Source organism: Pongo pygmaeus, chromosome 6 (genome assembly GCF_028885625.2).
Source record: "Pongo pygmaeus isolate AG05252 chromosome 6, NHGRI_mPonPyg2-v2.0_pri, whole genome shotgun sequence".
Taxonomy (NCBI): Eukaryota; Metazoa; Chordata; class Mammalia; order Primates; family Hominidae; genus Pongo; species Pongo pygmaeus.
Window position 1 is genome coordinate 80,856,683 of NC_072379.2, and position 20,217 is coordinate 80,876,899.

The 20,217-nt window shown below is 47.7% G+C and overlaps 1 protein-coding gene and 1 long non-coding RNA gene across 3 annotated transcripts in view; both read left to right on the forward strand.

Moving 5' to 3' along the window:
• The first annotated feature begins 7,063 nt into the window (after positions 1-7,063).
• Positions 7,064-11,597, forward strand: DLX5 (distal-less homeobox 5). The gene is made up of 3 exons (XM_054496926.2): positions 7,064-7,626; positions 9,490-9,674; positions 10,794-11,597. The coding sequence occupies exons 1-3, from the start codon at positions 7,272-7,274 to the stop codon at positions 11,121-11,123; spliced, it is 870 nt and encodes a 289-aa protein (XP_054352901.1). The 5' UTR covers positions 7,064-7,271; the 3' UTR covers positions 11,124-11,597.
• A 6,253-nt stretch (positions 11,598-17,850) lies between these two features.
• The window catches only part of LOC129041315 (uncharacterized), a 51,220-nt gene continuing 48,853 nt past the window's right edge, over positions 17,851-20,217 (forward strand). The window contains exon 1 of one of the 2 annotated variants that reach the window (XR_010126943.1): positions 17,851-17,991. This is a non-coding gene — a long non-coding RNA (uncharacterized LOC129041315). Of the gene's footprint in view, positions 17,992-19,932; positions 20,086-20,217 lie in introns of those variants that run through there. The other variant, XR_008503832.2, reaches the window with a different exon arrangement.

Genomic DNA, 20,217 nt, shown 5'->3' on the forward strand with positions numbered 1-20,217 from the left:
TAATTCAGGGAGTGCAAAGTAGATCTATTTCTATCCTTTTGCTTTCTGTTCTTTGGCCTATTTCTCTTCTAATCTCTTCCATTATTCTTATAAGTTAGGAAGACTTACCAGGCAATTTTAATTATTAGATACTGTCCCCCCTATTTTTGTGCCAAATTAACAGGCTTCAGGAATAATTCCATTAAAAGTATTATCACTTTAGCAAATATGATATCCTCTTTGGTTCATCTATTTATCCTGATGCTAAAACATTCTTCCTATCCTCTCCAAGTTTGCTATGCAGTTTAACTGCTAGCAACCTAGCACAGTTACTCTACAACGTAACCCTAAATGTGTCTGAATCTCTTGAATGGCATGTGTAAAAAGGCTGTAACAGTGTACCCATGAAGCACCTAGAGACTCAAATAACAAAGAAGGCAACAGAGAACTGTAGGGAATAATGGTACATTCTGAATTTTTTCATGTATGAATACAGTTTTTCTTGCCTATAGTTTTTGTTTACCCGATTTGTTGATTTCCAATTTTGCTTTTTTTATTCTAAGAAATTGTTTAATGCAATGCTGGTATATACCTTGCTAACATCCCGAGTGTCATAAGAAGTATCTTTTCCCTCTCTAACTCCAAGGATTCCTGGAACTTGTAAGAAAAATTCCAGACATCCCTAAACCACATTTTAGACTAATAGTGGTGCATGCAGACTCATAGTAGGTTGTCTGCAAAGTGAGGTCTGTCGAAAAGTTGGAGCAACAACTACAGTGTTCCTTGATTCGCTAAGTAACCAACTGAAACGCATGCATCAACAGGGGGGAATGCACACAAACCACTGGACACATGCAGTTTTATGCCCAAAATTATAAATCAGGATGCAGCAATAAATTATACTAAGGTATATGTTTATTATACTTTGCCACATATACCATCCAAGAGCCTGCTATGTTGAAACAGTAAAATAAAATAAAACTGAAGACTTAATGTTGAAAAAGTAAAATTTTGCTTAACTGCCGATGGGCTATATACATTGAGTATTACTAAGCTTCTCGCCGCAAATAACGTATCTTTTCTGCCCACAATTTTTAAAAGTGACTCCATTGCTGTCAGCTACACTTCACTTGGAAAGCTATTGACTTTTCCTTTCTGTTGCCTTAATTGTATTCTGCAGGAGCACAGAGGGATGCAAGTCCAGGTGGGCACTGCAGCTTCGACTGATTGTGCTGTGTAACACAGCAGGGAAACCTCTTATCTCAGGCTGGGGTTGCCTGTTTAAGAATTTTTTTCTTTATAAAAGGTAAAGGTAGTAAACACAGCTGTAGAGAAAGGTTTTGTATTTTCTTACTGTTTGTTTTAATCTATTAAAATGATATAATTAGGGCAGATGGTAAAAATGCCTATAAAATTATACTATCTGCCCTTGTGCATGTATGTTGTGGGCCAAGTTTTACGCAGCTCACAGTGTTTGAATAATCTGGCTTTGGCTTCAGAATTGGTTTTCTGCATCTCTGCATACAATATTATCAGATCATAAAATACAGTGGCTTAGGATCAATGAACTTTAAAATTCTAAATAGATCTTGGAATTAGGATGTTATTAAAGATGACTGAAGTTTCACTCTTGCTATTTCCTTGCAAGAGCTGGATCATTGCTCTGAATTCCTGTCTGTCAATTACTTTTCTTTTAACTCCACAAGGGGCATTTTTAGAATTTGGAATATTTATATATCTTTAAGAAGAATAAAGGTTTTGTAAATAGTACCACAGCCAAACCTTCCTTTCAAGAAGATGAAATCCGAATTTAGGATGAAGAATATGCCTCAATTTCAGTTTGCAAAGACATATAATAATATAATCCCATTTACTTCCTATTTAGATGAACTTGAAGTGTTTTCAGCTGTGGTATATTAAATTTGTCTCATAGAGAATAGATTTGAGTGGATACTTAAGGCCTTTTCCTAGCTAGTTATGTTTAAGTTAAATGAATAAACATATTTTAATGTTCTTAATTATAAAAACAAAACGTGTAGAAGTCTATGATCTGCCCTATCATTTGGAAATAAACCAAAAATCTTATTAGGTTGGAATTAAGTGGAAAACAGTTTTTCCTTCTGGGGATTTTTAATTTATTCAGAATATTTATATAATTGCCTACTAGTGAATCCTTTGAGATTTACTTTGTTGGGGATGCTCTTTAACTCTAAACACATTTTTCTTGAGGGCAAGGGGATATTATAATTAATTTCAGCATGGGAGGAAACCTTTTTTCTATTTATCCTGTTACCCTTCACACCCACTTTCCCTCTTCTCCCTCCCTAGATAAGCTCACTGTTGATTTAAATGGGCTCCTAAACATTTTAGCTTGGGCCTAGTTAGTTCAACCTCATAAACGCATGGGAAGAAGTTTGAACCTACATGGGGAATTAAATAGTTTTCCTAACTCAGATGAACCACCTCTGAATGCTAGATCCAAGTCAGTGTGCCTAGCCCTCTATTGGGAGACAAAGGCCATTCAGTTGCATTGCCAAAGCCAGTGACCAACAACTTCTGCTATTTTTGAAAGCCTTTGCTACTTTTGCAATCATAACTCCTATCTTTTCATCCCACCCTAGTGCAAAGAAATGTGCTTTTTCTATACAAATATCAAATTGAATATTTCAGAGCTGTTACCTTAAGTTATTAAACGGCCTTAGTGCCCCAGCTCAAAGATAACTGCAGCTCCATTGTAATAAAATGATTACTCAGGTCTACCTCCACAAAATGTTTGACTTAACCAGTTTTGTTGTGTTTGAGATTTCTGGGATGAAAAGTACTCTAAATGGATCATGAAAAGAGTGAATTGCTCAGAGCATTTTTCACTGGACAGATAAAGAAAGATAATGGATAAAGCAGTGCAAATAAAAAGAAAAATAAACCTCACCCCCAAAACTGGACTTTTAAAGAATGAGTATTCTACTGATAAAGTCAAAAAGTGCTTTTTATACCAAGTGTGCCTATACAATGCTAGCATCATATTAAGGGGTCCTTTATTTACCTGAATTATGCACATCCAATTGATGTGTACAATGTTTTATATAAATGAAAGTTTCCATATTAAAAATATCTTAAGTTCGTAAATTAAATATTTTCAACTGCACTCAATTTTCTGAGTTTCAAGTCCAAAAGAAAAGGTGTTCTACTGTTGGCACTTCTATGAGTAAACAGATTTCCAGATAGGCTACATGGAAAAAGTTGAGTAAGTGCTGTTATTAAGATTTTCTGCTACCCCACCCCCTTCCGCGGCTCTCTCCCTGCAAACTCAGTGGCACTCTTTTCAGCCCATAGTAGTGAATGACCGAAAGCTTCCCAAGCACCTCATCTAACTAAAGGAGGGCCTGCTTCTTCACAAATGTCTAGGAAAGGCGGCCGGGGGCAGTGGCTCACGTCTGTAATCCTAGCCCTCTGGGAGGCCAAGTTGTGTGGATCCCTTGACGTCAGGAGTTCGAGACCAGCCTGACCAACATGGCGAAACCCTGCCTCTACTAAAAGTACAAAAATTAGCCGGGCGTGGTGGCGGATGCCTGTAATCCCAGCTACTCAGGAGGCTGAGGCAAGAGAATCGCTTGAACCCGGAGGCAGAGGTTGCAGTGGGCCAAGATCATGCCACTGCACTCCAGCCTGAGCAACAAAGCAAGACTCTGTCCTAATAATAATAATAATAATAATAATAGGCTAGGAAAGGAGAGTCATCCTTGATGTCTTCCAGTCACCCCAGGTGGGGACACTTAAGGAGCGCCTGACACCCAAGAATTGAAGGATAGGGCAGGGGGCACCAAGAAAAAGGTGACCCAGAAAAAGGTGAGCCGGTGGGAGGAGGAAGGAAAAGTATGAATGTACAAGAAGGAAAGGAAAGGGCACGGGAATTGAGAGAAAGGTGTATTGGAAGTACATAGAAAGAAAGCCACCTGGGAGTGAACTCTAACGCTAAGGACCGGTTGGTGTCCGGCCAGTGACTGAGCTTGGGGTTTGCCATTTGCGCAATGTTGCTCGAGGACACTGGGTGGCGCTCGTGGTAAAGACTTGCCCTTATCTTAGGGTTTTCCCCCCTTCCCTCTCTTTGCAGATTTCAGCTACTAAAAGATGAAATTACTTACATTCTTCCTACGTGTCTCAGCGGGAAGCGCACTGCTGGAAGAGTTTGATGCCGTGGGGCTGTTTCTCCACGGCTGGATTTGTCGGTGGATTTTGAGAGGCAATACAGTCCAGCCCGCTGGCCTTAGGACAAAGCTGGAGGCCCTAGTGTGAGAACTCCCTCACAACACCAGCAAAAGTTTGCTGCTCCGAGAGCCGGGATACCGGCCGGTGTATGTCCTGAGCGTGCGTCCGAAGCCGCAGACAGGCCCACAGAACAGCCGGCAGTGCACAGAGCTACAACGCCTATCTTGTGAAATTAAATAAAACTGTATTGTGAACAGACTCTCCGCTGCTTTTAACTTAGTGCTTCCTCTCCCTCCCGGCTGCCTTTAAGGAAGGGGTGGAGTGGGGAGTGGGGTCAACCTAGAAAAGAGGAACAAAATCAAGAAAGTTGAGGCTCTGGACCTGTAGAAACACATCCAGATTTGGTCTCATCCAGAAGCAGAATGGCTCAAGTCTGCGTGAGAGCCAACTTTCTAACGCTTTAGGAACCGAAACGAAGTTAAATTCTTCCCTCCCGCCCCACTCCTTTTTGTCTTTCATGAAATGTGGGAAAGAGTGTCCATTTTGACTGCGGGGTTTTGGGGGGTGAAATTTAGCAAGGTCTAGAACTAATTTGACATTGTAACATTATTTTCCATCGGATCCCGAACTTCTAAATTTTGCCCCAATTCTGCAGCTTCCAATCCCATCCTGGTTAGAATCTGCCATCTCAGCAAGGTGTAAGGGCATTGCTAGGAACACCCTATTCAGTATAACCATGTGGTAACTCAAATCTCTATTTAACCAAAAGTGTCGAAGATAGGGGACCAAAGGAAGGGAGGACTGGCTCCCTGCCCACTTGTCTTTGCCGGGAGGTGCTTTGAACTGTCCTTGGCATTGATCTGGGGAAGCGATTCCTGTAATTAAATGGCAGGGTGTGTATCAGGTGACTCGATGGGCGCCGATAACTTCTCCAGAGCAGAGCCCAGGACCGCAGACCCATGTTTCCCTGCTGTTCTTTAGCTCCTCACAGCCTACATCTAGACGGTTAACAGCCTGTCGGTAATCGACAGCGCCGAGTCAGGGCTGGCTGGCAGCTGCAGCTCTGTTTACCCCGAAGTCTATCTCAGAGAAGCCCGCGGCAGCCCAGGCCCAAAGCTCGTGACTTTGGCAGCCCAGGCCCAAAGCCGTGGCCAGTGGGAGAAGGACAACGCTGCTGGGCGCCAGTCTCCCGGTGCTGAAGTTTCCCCCGAAAGGAAGTGCGACAATAGCTGTGTTTTTTTTGGTGCAGTCCAGACCGCAAAGGCAGGGAGTTGGTGCACGCGTCGCAGCTCTGCTTTGGAGTTCCTGAGCGGGGCTGTATCTTGCTCTGAGTTCCAGACACCCTACCTCTACCTGTCGGCCTGTTTTGGGCCGAGTGGCTCCACACTCCAAGTAAGGCTGAACTAATACTAGACACAACTAACACAAACGCTTTCTTCTTAGGTAGGAGGGTAAACAGAGGGGAGGCCAGATAACCCTAGATAGCCTGTGGAACTCCCAGATTGCCGGTCTTGGACCCTGTAAAGGAAGATGTAGGAAGGCCCCAAATCAGGATCCAGTCCCCGGAGTTGCCTATTTGAGGGGAGTAACAACGGGAATTGGGAGAGACTTTTATGTTGAATTTCTAAACTCCCAGCTGAATCACGACTAGAACAAGGATAGCACCTCCTGAAGGGCAAAGTTTAGACCTCGTGTATCAACTGAATGATTCTTGAATCCTTTCTTCCCTTGCATACGAGCTAAGTAGGATGTCTTTGCAGCAGGAAATAAAGGGGAGAGGGTACAGAAATCCGGGTCTGGGAAATGGAGACACTGGGCCTCGAGTGCCACATTCATGGAGCCAGGAGGGGGAAATCAATGAGCATCATCTGACTTTGCAAAGGCTTTGATCCTTGTCTCCTTCCCCACTTCCGAGACTTTCCCATTGTTTCCTGGAGGCATGGCAGGTTATACATGGATCCATTCACCTTTGCGGGAGTCTTTGGCCACTGAACATAGTTAAAGAGGCTTTATTCCAATGGCTCGAAAATAGATAAAAATATTAAACAGAAGTGGAGCTGTTTGGCTCTTTTTGCAAGCCAGCAACGAGGATTTGGGCTTCCTTAAGTTATATTTGTTTAAGACAGTAATTTTTAAAAGTCATTGTAAGGACTTTGGGCTGCAGGAACTCTCCCTGCCATGCACCGGCTTAATGGACATTGTGCGTTCTTGGGCATTCCTATCCAGCCCGCGTCCGGGAGATACTCATCTCCTGCAAAGGAAGTTGCCTCTTTCCCCAAAGAGCAAATTTTCAAAACATGTAAGTTACAACTTGCTTCCCAACACTCCACTAAAAAAAAAAAAAAAAAGGCTGTTTCCCTTCCTTCTTGCCTCCATCCTACATCCCCCCGCTCCCCATTCCCTGCACCTTGACTTTCTATTTCAGTATCAGTGTTTAATTCTACACTCGCCTTTGGTGCAGCCCACGGGGGCGGGGTAGTGGGGAGCAAGGAAAGATGGTCGCCCACCTCATTCCCAAAACATGTGCACTTTTGAGGCTTCTGATTGGAACACATTGTCCCCAGACATCACAGAGCCTTGTGCTGTGGCTTCTGCGATGTCTTTGGAATTTACTAAAAACAGATAGACTAAGACCCCCTCCCCACTCCACAACAAGCAAAAACACATACAAGCACGCGGGCGCGCACACACACAAACACACACACCCCCTCCGTACCCCCCACCCCCTTTTTAAGCAATGCTTTGTTGTGCTAAAACTAGTTGGACGAGTTAGGGTGTTACTGCTGCTCCCGAGGCCCTGGCCAATAGAACCAGATCCACCCCGCTGTGCGTAAGCGCGCAATTAAGGATTTAACCAAGGCTGTGCTGCGCCTCAGCCAGCAGTCAGCCGGCCGGAGACAGAGACTTCACGACTCCCAGCCTCCTCCTCGCCGCGGCCGCCGCCTCCTCCTTCTCTCCTCCTCCTCTTCCTCCTCCTCCCTCGCTCCCACAGCCATGTCTGCTTAGACCAGAGCAGCCCCACAGCCAACTCGGGCAGCTGCCGCCGCCACAACAGCAAGGACAGCCGCTGCCGCCGCCCGTGAGCGATGACAGGAGTGTTTGACAGAAGGGTCCCCAGCATCCGATCCGGCGACTTCCAAGCTCCGTTCCAGACGTCCGCAGCTATGCACCATCCGTCTCAGGAATCGCCAACTTTGCCCGAGTCTTCAGCTACCGATTCTGACTACTACAGCCCTACGGGGGGAGCCCCGCACGGCTACTGCTCTCCTACCTCGGCTTCCTATGGCAAAGCGCTCAACCCCTACCAGTATCAGTATCACAGCGTGAACGGCTCCGCCGGGAGCTACCCAGCCAAAGCTTATGCCGACTATAGCTACGCTAGCTCCTACCACCAGTACGGCGGCGCCTACAACCGCGTGCCAAGCGCCACCAACCAGCCAGGTACATGGCAGATACAGGGCGACTAGGACGCTGGGGGCGCGAGATGGGGTGGTAGATTGGGGGCCACAGCGGTTCACGGCAGTGGGGGCGCACGCGGCTTTAAGGGAGTAGGACTCAGACTCTCCGACAAAGAGAGTTTCTCGGGCCAGCATTTTGGGGATTTTTAGTAGGAGAGCCCTGTGGAGGTTCGAACTAGCGTCTCTCCCCTCCGGCACCTTCCAAGGCCCTTCAGTCGCTGAATTCCCAGCTTGCCCGGCCAGGAAGCCGGCTAGGCTGGAAAGGGGATAGGGGTGGAGAGAAGAAAGAATCAAGCAGCTCCTGGCGTTTGCGTAATAAAGAGGAGGTTAGTTGTTGGGAATTTTGGTAAGCGTGCTGGGTTGGTGCGAGTGGGAATAGAAAGCTGCCTCAAAGACTCAGTCAGGATTAGTTTGAGAGCCGCCACAAGCTAGCACGGTGCGGGTGCCCTGAGCACGCTGGGTGGGGGTGGGGGGTTAAGGAGTTGTAGCCAGCCAGAGAAGAGCGCGCCGAGAGTTTTGCGGTTTATCCAGGCATTTCCAAAAACAAAAAGCCATTTAAAGGTGGAGGAGGGTTGCTGAGGGGTCACGTTGTAGGATAGATTTTTTTTTTCTGTCTCCATAGGCGCCCACAATTTGTCTTTCCGTCCTCCTTTTTCGTCCACTTTGAAACTTACTTAGAGAGTTTAAGAGGGTTAGTGAGCTTGGGCGGTAAGAGAGGGGCATGAGGCTCGGCGGAGAGGTTTTATTGGTGAGGTTTGATCTCCTCCCACCAGCACATTAATAATCCTGCTAATATTAGCATCCCCTACTCTGGTAGAATTGAGACCACAGCCCTCATCCTCCACACTTCTCCCTGGAACTTGACACACACACACACACACACACACCCTGGAGAGGTTCTCCGTCAGTTCCAGAGGGGTGGTAGTTTTGAGGAAGGGGAGTTATAGCCCCAGGGCACGTTTGTACAACACGCGTTTGGCAATCCCTCCCCCTCCCGCCCAAACCCATACTCATGACAGTGAGAATCTCGTCCTGACCTGCCGCCCCTTTCCTACGAAAACATCCCACCACCGGTTCCTTCTCAATGTGTGACTCTTGCTGAACTTTAAAAGAGAGCCCCGGGTTGAGGTGTCTTCGTTTCTTTCGCTCTCTCTGTATTTCGTGCATAAGTGGAAGATTTTTTTTTTTTTTTTGCCAAGAACACATTAAGTCTATTTGTAAAAGAAACCAGACACATCTGTGCCCTCGCAGATCTGCAGCGAGATTATGGGGGCTGCATAATCGACCCTCTGTCTGCGGCGGCCTCGACCGCTTGCTGCTGAAGTGAAGGAGCATAGTTTGCTTGTGGGTCTTTGAACTTTGGAGACCTCGGTTAGCGTCTTCCCTGCCCAAGCGTCTGGCTTCTGCGGGCGCCCGAACAGACGCCGACAGAAGCGGGGTCACGGCCCAGGGCCACCTCCTTGAAGCCTGGGGAGGGGCTGGTGTTCTTGAAGCCTGGGGAGGGGCGGAAACGCGGGGGAGCACAGGGTGGGCATAAAAACAAGTCCAGGAGAAGGAACCACCGCAAGAGCTGAATCCCAGATGCCAAGGAGAAAGCTGTGTTGTAGGAAGGGCTTTGCACAAACTATCTGAATGAACAGAGTAGGAATTAATCAGAGGCTATCCTGCTTTTCCATATTTGGGGGAGGAGCATATTTATCGCGGTCTTGAAAAGCAAAGGTGGTGGTGATATGGGCAAAGAATGAAGACTAAGTGGTAAGAAACTCTAGGACTCTATTTGAGGCCCTTCCGCAAAAGGGGCATTGTCTGGTGACAAGCTTTAACTGAGTCTGTTTTGATTATTTAGAGAAAGAAGTGGCCGAGCCCGAGGTGAGAATGGTGAATGGCAAACCAAAGAAAGTTCGTAAACCCAGGACTATTTATTCCAGCTTTCAGCTGGCCGCATTACAGAGAAGGTTTCAGAAGACTCAGTACCTCGCCTTGCCGGAACGCGCCGAGCTGGCCGCCTCGCTGGGATTGACACAAACACAGGTAAATACGCCGCTGCCATGCACTAGACCTGCCTGAGCTGCACGTCTGGTTGGGTCGCGCGGTTCAGTCGTGATGGGACTGGAGCTGTTTCGACAGTACCCGTGAGAAACTAACAGACCCAAAGACACCAGCCCCTATGCTTTTCCCTCGGTGAGTCAGGCCTTGAGACGGTGGGAATGGGATTCATCAGCGGTCTGGAGATACCTCGCACTAACCGCGCCCCCCGCCCCCACCCCGCAGCGGGCCTCCGGACCTCTGGGGCCAATTTCGCGGGTTGAAAGCAAGCGGAGGGTTATTTCTAGGGCGGCCTTGGCAGTCTAGAGAAGCTATCTGGTTTTCTTAACAATGGAGAGCCTCCTCGGGGTGAGCAGGGCCTGGTGTCCTCGCGGTGGTCTCAGGCTAAGAAAAGGCTGAGAACGTCGCCTGGAGCGGAGAAACTGAAGGGTCGTGCCCTGAGCCTACGGGAGCTTCAGGCCACGGCCGCCGGAGGGTCGCGAGGTGGGGGGCGCTATTGTACGTGGGAAGTCTTCCTGGATTGTCCCATTCCCTTTACTCCTCCAACCCAGCTGGGGCCTACGGAAGCATAAAGAATGTTCGAGTCGCCGCCAAGAGCTGCAGTCAGATTCTGGCCTCTCTGAGCTGCAGAGGGAGTCAAGGGAGTAGGACGGGAGGTTGGGAGCTCGCTCCTTTTTCTCACCACGGGCGCGCGTAGCCCGCCCTACGCCCCTTCCCTGCCAGGCTCCCGCGATTGTTTTGGAGACCTTCGCCTCGTTCCGCGCGTCCTGCACAGGCTTACACGGGGGGCGCCGCCGCCGCGGACGATCGGGCGCACACCCGCCGCGCTCGCGTCCCCCACCCCCAGGCCAAACAAAAGACAAGCCTTGGGGTCGTGGCCTCGCTGGGCCGGGGCGCACCGAGCCGGCCAGGGCGCCCTCTGGGGCCAGAGCTCCATGGTTTGCCTCAGGCATAGCTTCTTGGCGGTAGGCCGCAAGCGGCGGGGAGACGCCAGGCAGGGCTGGGCCGCCCAGAGGCCCGAAGATGCCTCCAGTCGCCGCCCCGGGGAAGGCGCGGGCGACCTCTGAGTGTCCCGGTAACGTGTGCCTTTGTTCCCCAACTCAGGTGAAAATCTGGTTTCAGAACAAAAGATCCAAGATCAAGAAGATCATGAAAAACGGGGAGATGCCCCCGGAGCACAGTCCCAGCTCCAGCGACCCAATGGCGTGTAACTCGCCCCAGTCTCCAGCGGTATGGGAGCCCCAGGGCTCGTCCCGCTCGCTCAGCCACCACCCTCATGCCCACCCTCCGACCTCCAACCAGTCCCCAGCGTCCAGCTACCTGGAGAACTCTGCATCCTGGTACACAAGTGCAGCCAGCTCAATCAATTCCCACCTGCCGCCGCCCGGCTCCTTACAGCACCCGCTGGCGCTGGCCTCCGGGACACTCTATTAGATGGGCTGCTCTCTCTTACTCTCTTTTTTGGGACTACTGTGTTTTGCTGTTCCAGAAAATCATAAAGGAATTCATATGGGGAAGTTCGGAAAACTGAAACAAAAAGATTCATGTGTAAAGCTTTTTTTTTTTTTGCATGTAAGTTATTGCATTTCAAAAGACCCCCCCCCCTTTTTTTACAGAGGACTTTTTTTGCGCAACTGTGGACACTTTCAATGGTGCCTTGAAATCTATGACCTCAACTTTTCAAAAGACTTTTTTCAATGTTATTTTAGCCATGTAAATAAGTGTAGATAGAGGAATTAAACTGTATATTCTGGATAAATAAAATTATTTCGACCATGAAAAGCGGAATGTTTCTGAAAAATACTTCATTCTGCCCCTCTGATAACTGGCTAGTGAAGTTTTATTGAAGGCAACTAAAGAAAGACAAGCTCTGCAGAGATCCAACAAAGCAAAAAAGAAAACAGAAGTCGGGGCTGCATGCATGCAGACTGTATATGTATATATGTTCAATGCTATACTTTGTGTGTGTGTGTGCATATATATATATATATAATATATATATGGCGTGTATATAGTACTGCCATATCTCATGTAATTGTTTCAGGTAGAAAGTAATGCTGAAATAAAAATACATCCCTCTCACCCTGTATGTGAGTTAGAAGGCAACAGAAATCCCTCAATAACTCCTCTGAATTCTAAGCTCAAAGCAATTATCTTGGAGAAGCGCCCCCACCCATCAGCCTCTGTGTAGTGCCAGAGCAATTAGACAAATTACCCTTCAAAGGGAGTTTCCAGAGATGAGAAAATGAAAAGAAAAAGAAATCTCTCCTCACACCTATTACATTTTTAAAAAATCTAAAATGTTTGGAGCATGGCAAGTGATAGAACCTTGGACTCTTTGGAGTATGATTATAAATGTATCAGCTCTTTTCGAGAGATGAAAACATTGCAGATATTGTGAAGAGGGAACTTCAGGGTTGGGGAAAGGAAGGAATGAAAGCATTGTGGCGCCGTATTGATTTCATTTTGTGTGAGATAATACTCTTAATATTTCCCTTCCCTCCTTCCTTTTTTCAGGAAGGAGCTTCCTCTGTTTTGCTTTTACATAAAACAGTGGCAAAACAGGTTCTAAATGATGCAAAATAGAATCTGTTTAAGAGGGTTTTCTCCTTTGGGAAGCCTTCTTTGGGACAGAGAGGAAGGACTTTGCAGCTGTGCCCTGTGTCCCTTCCTTCTTCTTGCACTCCTGCATGTAGATATCAACAGCATGACCAGAGAGCTACGCACTGCGTCTAAAGACCCAGGCCTGAATTGTAGGTGTCTTTCTGTCTGGCCGTCCTTCAGTGGGCCGGACTCTATTTCCTTAGGATACGAAGGAAAATGCGGCGTTGGAAATTACAAGATGCATGCGAAATATTTTACAGCTAGGAAGTCAGCAGCAATAAATGTGACAAAAGAGCCTTCTTAAAGTGGGGGTAGATGAGAGCATAAAAAATTATATCCTGTCACTGAGGATTTCTCAGAAGGCTCTTCCAGGGTTGGGAGACTAGACCTGAAAAGGCACGCTATGTGCCCTGAGGGGAATTTACCTTACCTGCATGTTTCTCTCTCTCTCTCCTCTCTCTCTCTCTCTCTCTCACATTTTCTCTCTGTCTCTCTGCCTGCCTCCTCCTCCTCTTCTCTCCCTACCTTCCTTCCACCTGTTTTATTTTTTTCGTTCTTTTCTCCTTTCCTTTTTTTCTAGAAGAGTTACCAGGCCCGCCAGTGTGGAACAGCTTGCTTCTTGGAGGAATCAGTATTTTGACCGCTCTTTAGACATACCCCGCAGCCTGGCTCCGAGGCAGAACTACGCCCGGCAGCCTGGCCTGTGGACCCCTCCTCCCGCACCCCCAGCGGCCGCGACTCAATATTTCCGTCTCCCCAATCCGCTCCAGCCGTACTTTCTCGGAATGAGCACTGGGTTCAGGGAAGAGGGGGCAATAGGAAGGTTTGCGGGGGCCGGGGGGGCGGGAAGCCAAAGGGTGCCCCATTTTGTTTTCTGCGTTCACACAGAATAGGGGGATTCGGGAAGAGATGAAGATATCCACTTCCTGCTTTTCTTTCTTTGCTTGTAAGGATTTCGGGAGTTTCCATTACACCGAGAGCTAGCGCTTTATTTCTGGCGACTCCGACTGGGAGAAACTCGCGCCCGCGGTGTGCCAGCGCCTGGCTTTCCCCTGCGCGGACGCCTATCCCTGCCAAGGGGTGCGTGTTTGGGAAGGTTGGGGGTAAGGGCGCACCCACTGCACACCTCCGATATTTCTCACCTACTGGCTGCCTGTGAGTGGCAAGAATGTGCTTGGAACATACTGTTTTCCTTTGTGCACACAAAGAGGGCAGATATTTTTCCAGCTGTCCTTATCATCTCCCCAGCCCCATTACTGGTGGAAAAGAAGGGGGATCCCTTCCTCATCCCTATTCACCGGGCGCTGCCGAGCTGAGGGAAGGGAGGGTTCAGATTCTTCTAGAGAAAGAGGGAAGCTCTTTTTAAATGACCACTCCTCCACCCTAGCTTTGAGGCTACTTGTCGTTAAGATCACTAAAGCCCCATTGCGAGGTGGCCCAGACCAACGCCGCGCGGACACAGACTTGGTTTCAAGATTCCTTCCCTTGTGCTAACCTCACTTCTTCCACTCGCAAAGGCCTCTTCTCTCGTGCGGTTTTTATTTTTTAGCTTGGTCTGGGAGCCGTGGACAAAAATATTCTGGTAAACCAGTCTGCAGCGGGCTTTCCCTGGCACCATGGGGATTCTCTCAGGGGAATTTAACTCCCTGCAGTCCCGCGCCCAAGGATGTAAAAATAACAGATCTTCAGCAAAGTCTAAAAATATCTATGTGATGTTTCTCTCCCTCGCCCTCCCTTCCACCTTCTCTTCCTCTCCATTGTTTTTCCTACGTCGAATATAAACGTGCTCCACTCCCCAGCATATTCCCGGACCAGCCGGCCCCACTCTTCACATCGCACTGGGTGACCCCTCTGCCTGCCCCTTCTGGTTTCCACTTGCCTAGCTCTCAGTCTAGTGCTCCCAAGACGAATCAAGTCCTTTCTAAGATTAATGCTCTTTTCAGTGGGCGTCTTCATACTCCCCACCCCTTACTTACAACACCTCACCCCCACCTTCAGAGCTCCTCACAAACCCCAGGAAAGCTGGGGCATGCGGTCAGGGCCAGCGCGATTCCTCGGTGCCCAGACCACCTCCTGGGCCCTCCCGTAAGAGATCAGATAAATTGGCCTTTGTTTGAGGCTCGGGTTGAGCTAGGCGGATTTCTGCCCTTTTCCCCCCCTTTTTCCTGGCGGCCACCTCCTTGTGGGACAAGGGGCGGCCTGGGGATCCGAGAGAAGCCGCATTCCTGTGGGTGCCAGGCGGCTCCAGTGCTGAGCCACAGGGCCTGAGACACACACACAGAGGAACCCGCAGACCTCGCTGCCCTTGATCTCGCTCGCTCGCTCTCCCTCCCGTCGGGGCACCCACCCGGGAGCCTGTCCACTCACACTCGGATCCACCCAGGGCACGGCCTCAGGCCGGAGAGCGTTGATCCGCACAAAGACACAAGCGCACACAACCCCCTCCGGTGACACCGGCCAGGCCAGGATCTCCCCGCCCATGTCAATCTCCTCTCTCCCGCCCCTTATCCCACAATCCCAGACGCGTCGGCTGGCCTTCTCTGGTTCCTTTGATCCCACCGGACGCCCCACGGCTCGCGGCGTCCTGGCCGCGCCGTCCTGGGAGTCACCCACAGCGCGCCAAAGCCAGGCTGCGCTCACCTCCTCCCAGCGCACCCTGTAGCTCACTCCAGCCTTGACACCGCTCAGTCTCCTGAGCTCTCCAGCCCGAAGAGCCTGGGATGCCTGCTGGAACACTGCCCCCACATCCTCCTTCTTAGCGCTTCCTTGTATTCTGGGAGAGGGACCTTTAGGCTACCCAACCGCCCCTCCTCTCCGCCCCATCCCTGCAACCCCTTGGATCGCGCGCCTCCCACTGGTCACTGGGATCTTGCCAACCTAGAGCTCTCTAGCCCTCCCGGAGGCACACCCAGAGGGCAGACGCCCTAGGGCACCTCTGGGAAGCTCGCCACGCCGGCGGATCCGCCTGCGGTCACCCAGCTCCTCCACCCTTAAGCACCCCCTCCCACAGTAGCCGCTGGAGGCTCCCGCCGCTCCAGAGCTTGGGGAGGGGGCGCTGCGGCTTGCTCTCGGCCTCGGCTCGCGCTCCCAGGTTGCCCGCGGTCTTTGCACACAGTGCTTGGTTTTTTTTCAACCTCAGCCCAGTCGCAGCGAACTCTGGGCCTTAAAAATAGCCCAAATAGCGGTGACACATGTGGGACTGGTTAAATATTTTCTACGCAGCCCTGTCTCTTCCCCCCCCTCCACCCCCAGCGTTTTCTGTTGCGTCTGACAGGCTTTAGATTCCTCAGGGCAGAAAGTATACATTGTATCTATTGCGTGTGTGTGTGTGTGTGTGTGTGTGTGTGTGTGTGTGTGTGTGTGTGTGTGTGTTGGGGGTGGGGAGCCTTTCCTTTCAATCATCCGAGGCTGCCGGCTGTAATGTAATAACCTGTTTTATAGGTCGGGCTCTAACCGTAAAGATAGGAACTGAGAGAATTTACATGAACCTCTCTTTAAAGCAGATGAGAGTCCTGTTTTGCATCAATTAAATGTTCCTGCTCTTTTGTTCACTTGGACTTCTTATTTACTTCTGATTTATGGGATCCGAAGGAGTCTCTTTGCCAAAAGTACATGTATTATTGAGTCTGTTCCACATCCTAAACCAAGATTTATATAAAACCGTGAAATACCACACATTACGACCTTTCACCACAGGAAGGAAAAAAAACGGCTTTATAACATCATTCTACACACATACCCTCCCTCTCTCCTAGCTTTGGTAAGGATTCTCTGCAGGATCTTCACCGTACAGTCTAGTGTTTTTTTTGTTTTTGTTTTTTTTTTTTAAGAAGTGGGTGAGGGTGAAGGGTGGTAAACAGTTCCCAAGCTATGATTTATTTTAAAGGCTTTTTTTTTTTTTTTTTTTTTCCACTAACCAAGAAGACAGAAACCTGCCAATGGAAGCTTATTGTCATCCAGGACTATTTCCGCCACTTGCCATTTGCAAGGTCAGGGAAGAGGGGCGGAGGAAGAGCAGGATATGGACTCAACTTTCATCTATAAACAGGGGTCACTAAACAGGGGACATTTCATTATTGCCCTTAAATTCACAAGAGCTAGGAAGCCTGCTTGCCACCCTGCAGGGTGGCCCTGGTTGGGCAGCTCCCGGGTCTGTGAAGTGGTGGGAGGAGGGAGAGTCGACACACATTGGCCCAGAGGCTAGAAAAGATGCCTAGGAAATTCTCTGTATTCATGGTGGGAAAATTGAGCTCCTGGGGATAAATGGGCTTTAGGTATCTTTGACTAGGAGGTCCCCACCAGGAACCAGAACTAGACTCCAGAACCCTCCACCAGGGCAGGGTTCATCCTCCTGGAAGAAACAGCTTGAACCCCTAGAGCTCTTTGACTCTTGGACCAGCATAATCCCCCAGCCTCTCTCCAGCCTCTCTTGCTCTAACTCTCCCTCTCTTGCTCTAACTCCCTCCTTCTTTGGTCCTCCTATATTTTAATAAGATTGACCTTGCTAATTTTAGCACATTGGCGACAGGTAGCAAAAGAAGCAGCTGGACTGGTTTATATGTGTGTGGGGGGGGGGGGGAGTGTTAATTAATAAAAGTTAATGATAGGATTAAAACCAATAGCCAGCCAAGCCAACTGGAGAAGACAGCTTCCCAGCTGGCTATATTTAATTAGCAGCAATTAATACATTTTCTGCTAACATCCTTTAGGATTCTATGACTTAGTTCCTGCTGAAAGAGAATGAAGTCGGAGGGCAGAAACACAAGTGCCCAAGGGCATTTTGCTTGGATAACAAGAGAGACAGCAAATTCATTTAAGAAAATGTTCATAAACAAGTGACAGGCACACTCTGAGGCGATTTTGTGGAAACAATGGTGAAACTGACAAATGTTCTTTGCTTTGGGGGAGGGACACCTTTTTAAAATAGGAAAATGTTCTGGAGAGAGAAGGGGGAAAAAAGACAGGGGGTTGGAAAAAAAAAAGAAAAAGAAAAATTATTTTAGACTCCAGACAAGCAGCAGATGCAGCAGCCCTTGCAAACACATCAGCCCTGCACTATTGAAGATTTGGACATGATATGCTTCAGACCACTGATTTGCTATTTTCTTAATTCTCGCTCTTCTTTTTCCATATGAATCAAACAGTCTTTTGTCCTTCAGGGTTTGATTTGATCGCTACTGTTCACATTTCACTTTTGTATTTTCCTCTTCCTATACCATTACTCATTGAGTGCCCTGTGAAATTACAATCGTACATTTTCAGCTCAGCAACCCATTTGCAGTGCAAAAATAGGGTCTAAATAATGGCTGAATTAGCCCTACTGGACAGTTTCAGATGTAACACTCTGTAATAATTATATTGCAGGCTGGATTAGGATGCTATTATCATAATCTGGACGTTTACAATTATCTGTAATTTGCAAAGATGCGCCAGGTCTTGATTACAGCAGTTTTTTTTTTTTTTTTTTTTTTTTGTACCACGCTAACCATCACTAAACAGTGACAGTAATAACAGCTAATTTTGCTGGCAATATAAGAGGTGCTGGGGTGTGCAAACAATTTCACACCTGGATGTGCTCACTCAACCAAGAATATAGAGAAAGAGCTTCTGCCCTGAGACTCAGAAAAATATTCTCCTGTGCTTCGGTTCAGTATAGATTTCTAGACCCTGATCATTGCTTAAGAGATATTCACTGAGGGTAAGTTTTTATTTCTTGCATACTTCAAGGAACAGTTATTATTTCTCTTCTCACACTTTCCAAGATACATGTTGCCATTGTAATTTATCATGGGCTACAACTTTGCTTTATAGATTTCTCTATGCTGACCTTTTATCCCCTTTAACAGTAAAAAGGGTTGTTGTTCTGTTGAGTGAAAGGATTCGAGTGAGAATGGGTTCCTTAAGTATTCGATTTGTCTTTCTTGTTTTCTATGTTGTTGATGCATTTGGTGCAGCTTGTGACTGGAGCCTGCGAAAAGTACCATGTTTCTATAAAGTGTGGAGATACTCGGCTGGAGATTCCAAGCTAAAATCTATTTGAAAATTATTATTCACAGCTAATCCTGGGTAAATCCAGAGAGGTCTTTACACGTGGCCATGATTTTAGATTTTGAGGCGACAAGATATCAAACGGAGCTCGCGACGGGGCTCCTTTAGAACCACAGGTATGCGGACATTTGCAAAGGCAGGTGTAGTCTGATGAATCTCTGGACGGTGTAGCCCCTTCGACATCTTTCCTCCACTTGGGGGAAGGTTTCCGGAATAACTGGCCTCTGAACCCCTTCAAGGCTGCTTTTCAGGGTCTTTGCCTCAAGCTGGTGTGTTGGGGCGGTGGGGGTGGGGGGAGGCTATGCGGATCTTGGAGTTACTGCCCCCCGAGCACAAACGCTGCGACCTTGGGGTTGGAGGGGCATGATTGGCTGAGACGCAGAACCGAGCTAGGGAGCTAGAAAACCCAGATTTAGGGACGCACCAAGGAAGTCTCCAGCAAGAAGCGGTACTGTTCTATAGATGACTCTGTTTCCTGACCCTGTAGACATTGTAAGCAACTAGAGATGTTAAGTGCCTAAGAAATCTTTGGCTTTCCATCCCAGTGCGAAAAGGCCTTTCTCCGGCGGCAGAAACCTTTTGACTAAGTTGTGTCAAAAGATAATGAGATGTTTATTGGTGCCAAAGAGAAATCGTTCCCTTCATCCCCTCCCTCCTCTACCCCACCCCCAGCTATTGTTCTCTCTCTCCCCCACTTTATCTCTTTTTAAATAGGAAATACGGTCAGAACTAGGCTCCACAACTCGAACTCTGCAACCTCTGGAGAAGTTCGAACGTGGGGAGGCGTAGTAGGCACCACCACTGGGCGATGCCTTTCGCCCACGCCCCTCCTACCAATCCCTCCCTCGGGAATCCACTTACCACAGGGTCAATACATTCTAAAGAGTGAAAACATTAACCCTTAAGGTTCAGAGGATCCAGAGAAAGCCCAGTTCCAAGGGCAGTCTGAGGGGGGACTACTTGGCAGAATTTCTTGTTTAATTAAACTCCTGTTAAGAGATAAAGAAATAGATACAAATGCATCATGACAACACCTCGAATATGTCAACATGCATTTGCCGGGTTTCAGAATGTTATGCACTCATAGTGGTTTGGCATGTATCTGGTGAATTTTTTTTTAAGAAAAATTAGTGTTGGTTTCGATGTATGGTAGCATTCTCCCTAACATAATTTGAATAATTCAGCAAAGCCCCACTACCAGCTGTACTTCTGCAGCCTCTTCCATTCTTTTCAGCATTATAATTTTGGTTAATTTTCAATTTTAGGTCCTACGTCTCTGCAATTTGTGTATGAATAACAGAATAATTTCCCTCTTTTGTTTCGCCTTTCCTGTTCCTGAATCTAAATAAAGATGGCTTTTTAGTATTAAAAGTGGAAGAAAATTACAGGTAATTATCTTTGACGGTAAAAACGCTGTAATCAGCGGGCTACATGAAAAATTACTCTAATTATGGCTGCATTTAAGAGAATGGAAAAAAACCTTCTTGTGGATAAAAACCTTAAATTGTCCCCAATGTCTGCTTCAAATTGGATGGCACTGCAGCTGGAGGCTTTGTTCAGAATTGATCCTGGGGAGCTACGAACCCAAAGTTTCACAGTAGGAAGGGGGAAAAAAGAAAAGAAAACATTTTTCCTAATGTAACAATGCGAATGCTAGAAAATGACAAGACTGATCGGTTTTAAACCATTCTGAAGACTGACTGAGCGTGGAAGTTGCTCAACAAAAAAAGGAACGGGTATATTGGTAAGTAGTCTTTGCTTTGTGTCTAATTATAGTGACTGTCCTTTTGCACGACTGTATGTCGCTGTCATTATATGGAGCACTCTGAGTATCTCTATTGACTTCTGATAAATGGCTCAGTGGTTTCAAGGTTCA

Excerpts from the sequence above, each read along its gene's own strand:
- DLX5 (XM_054496926.2), top strand. The coding sequence starts at position 7,272 with ATGACAGGAGTGTTTGACAGAAGGGTCCCCAGCATCCGATCCGGCGAC. Across the intron at positions 7,627-9,489 it reads AAGCGCCACCAACCAGCCAG|AGAAAGAAGTGGCCGAGCCC; the intron begins GTACATGGCAGA and ends TTGATTATTTAG. Across the intron at positions 9,675-10,793 it reads TGGGATTGACACAAACACAG|GTGAAAATCTGGTTTCAGAA; the intron begins GTAAATACGCCG and ends TCCCCAACTCAG.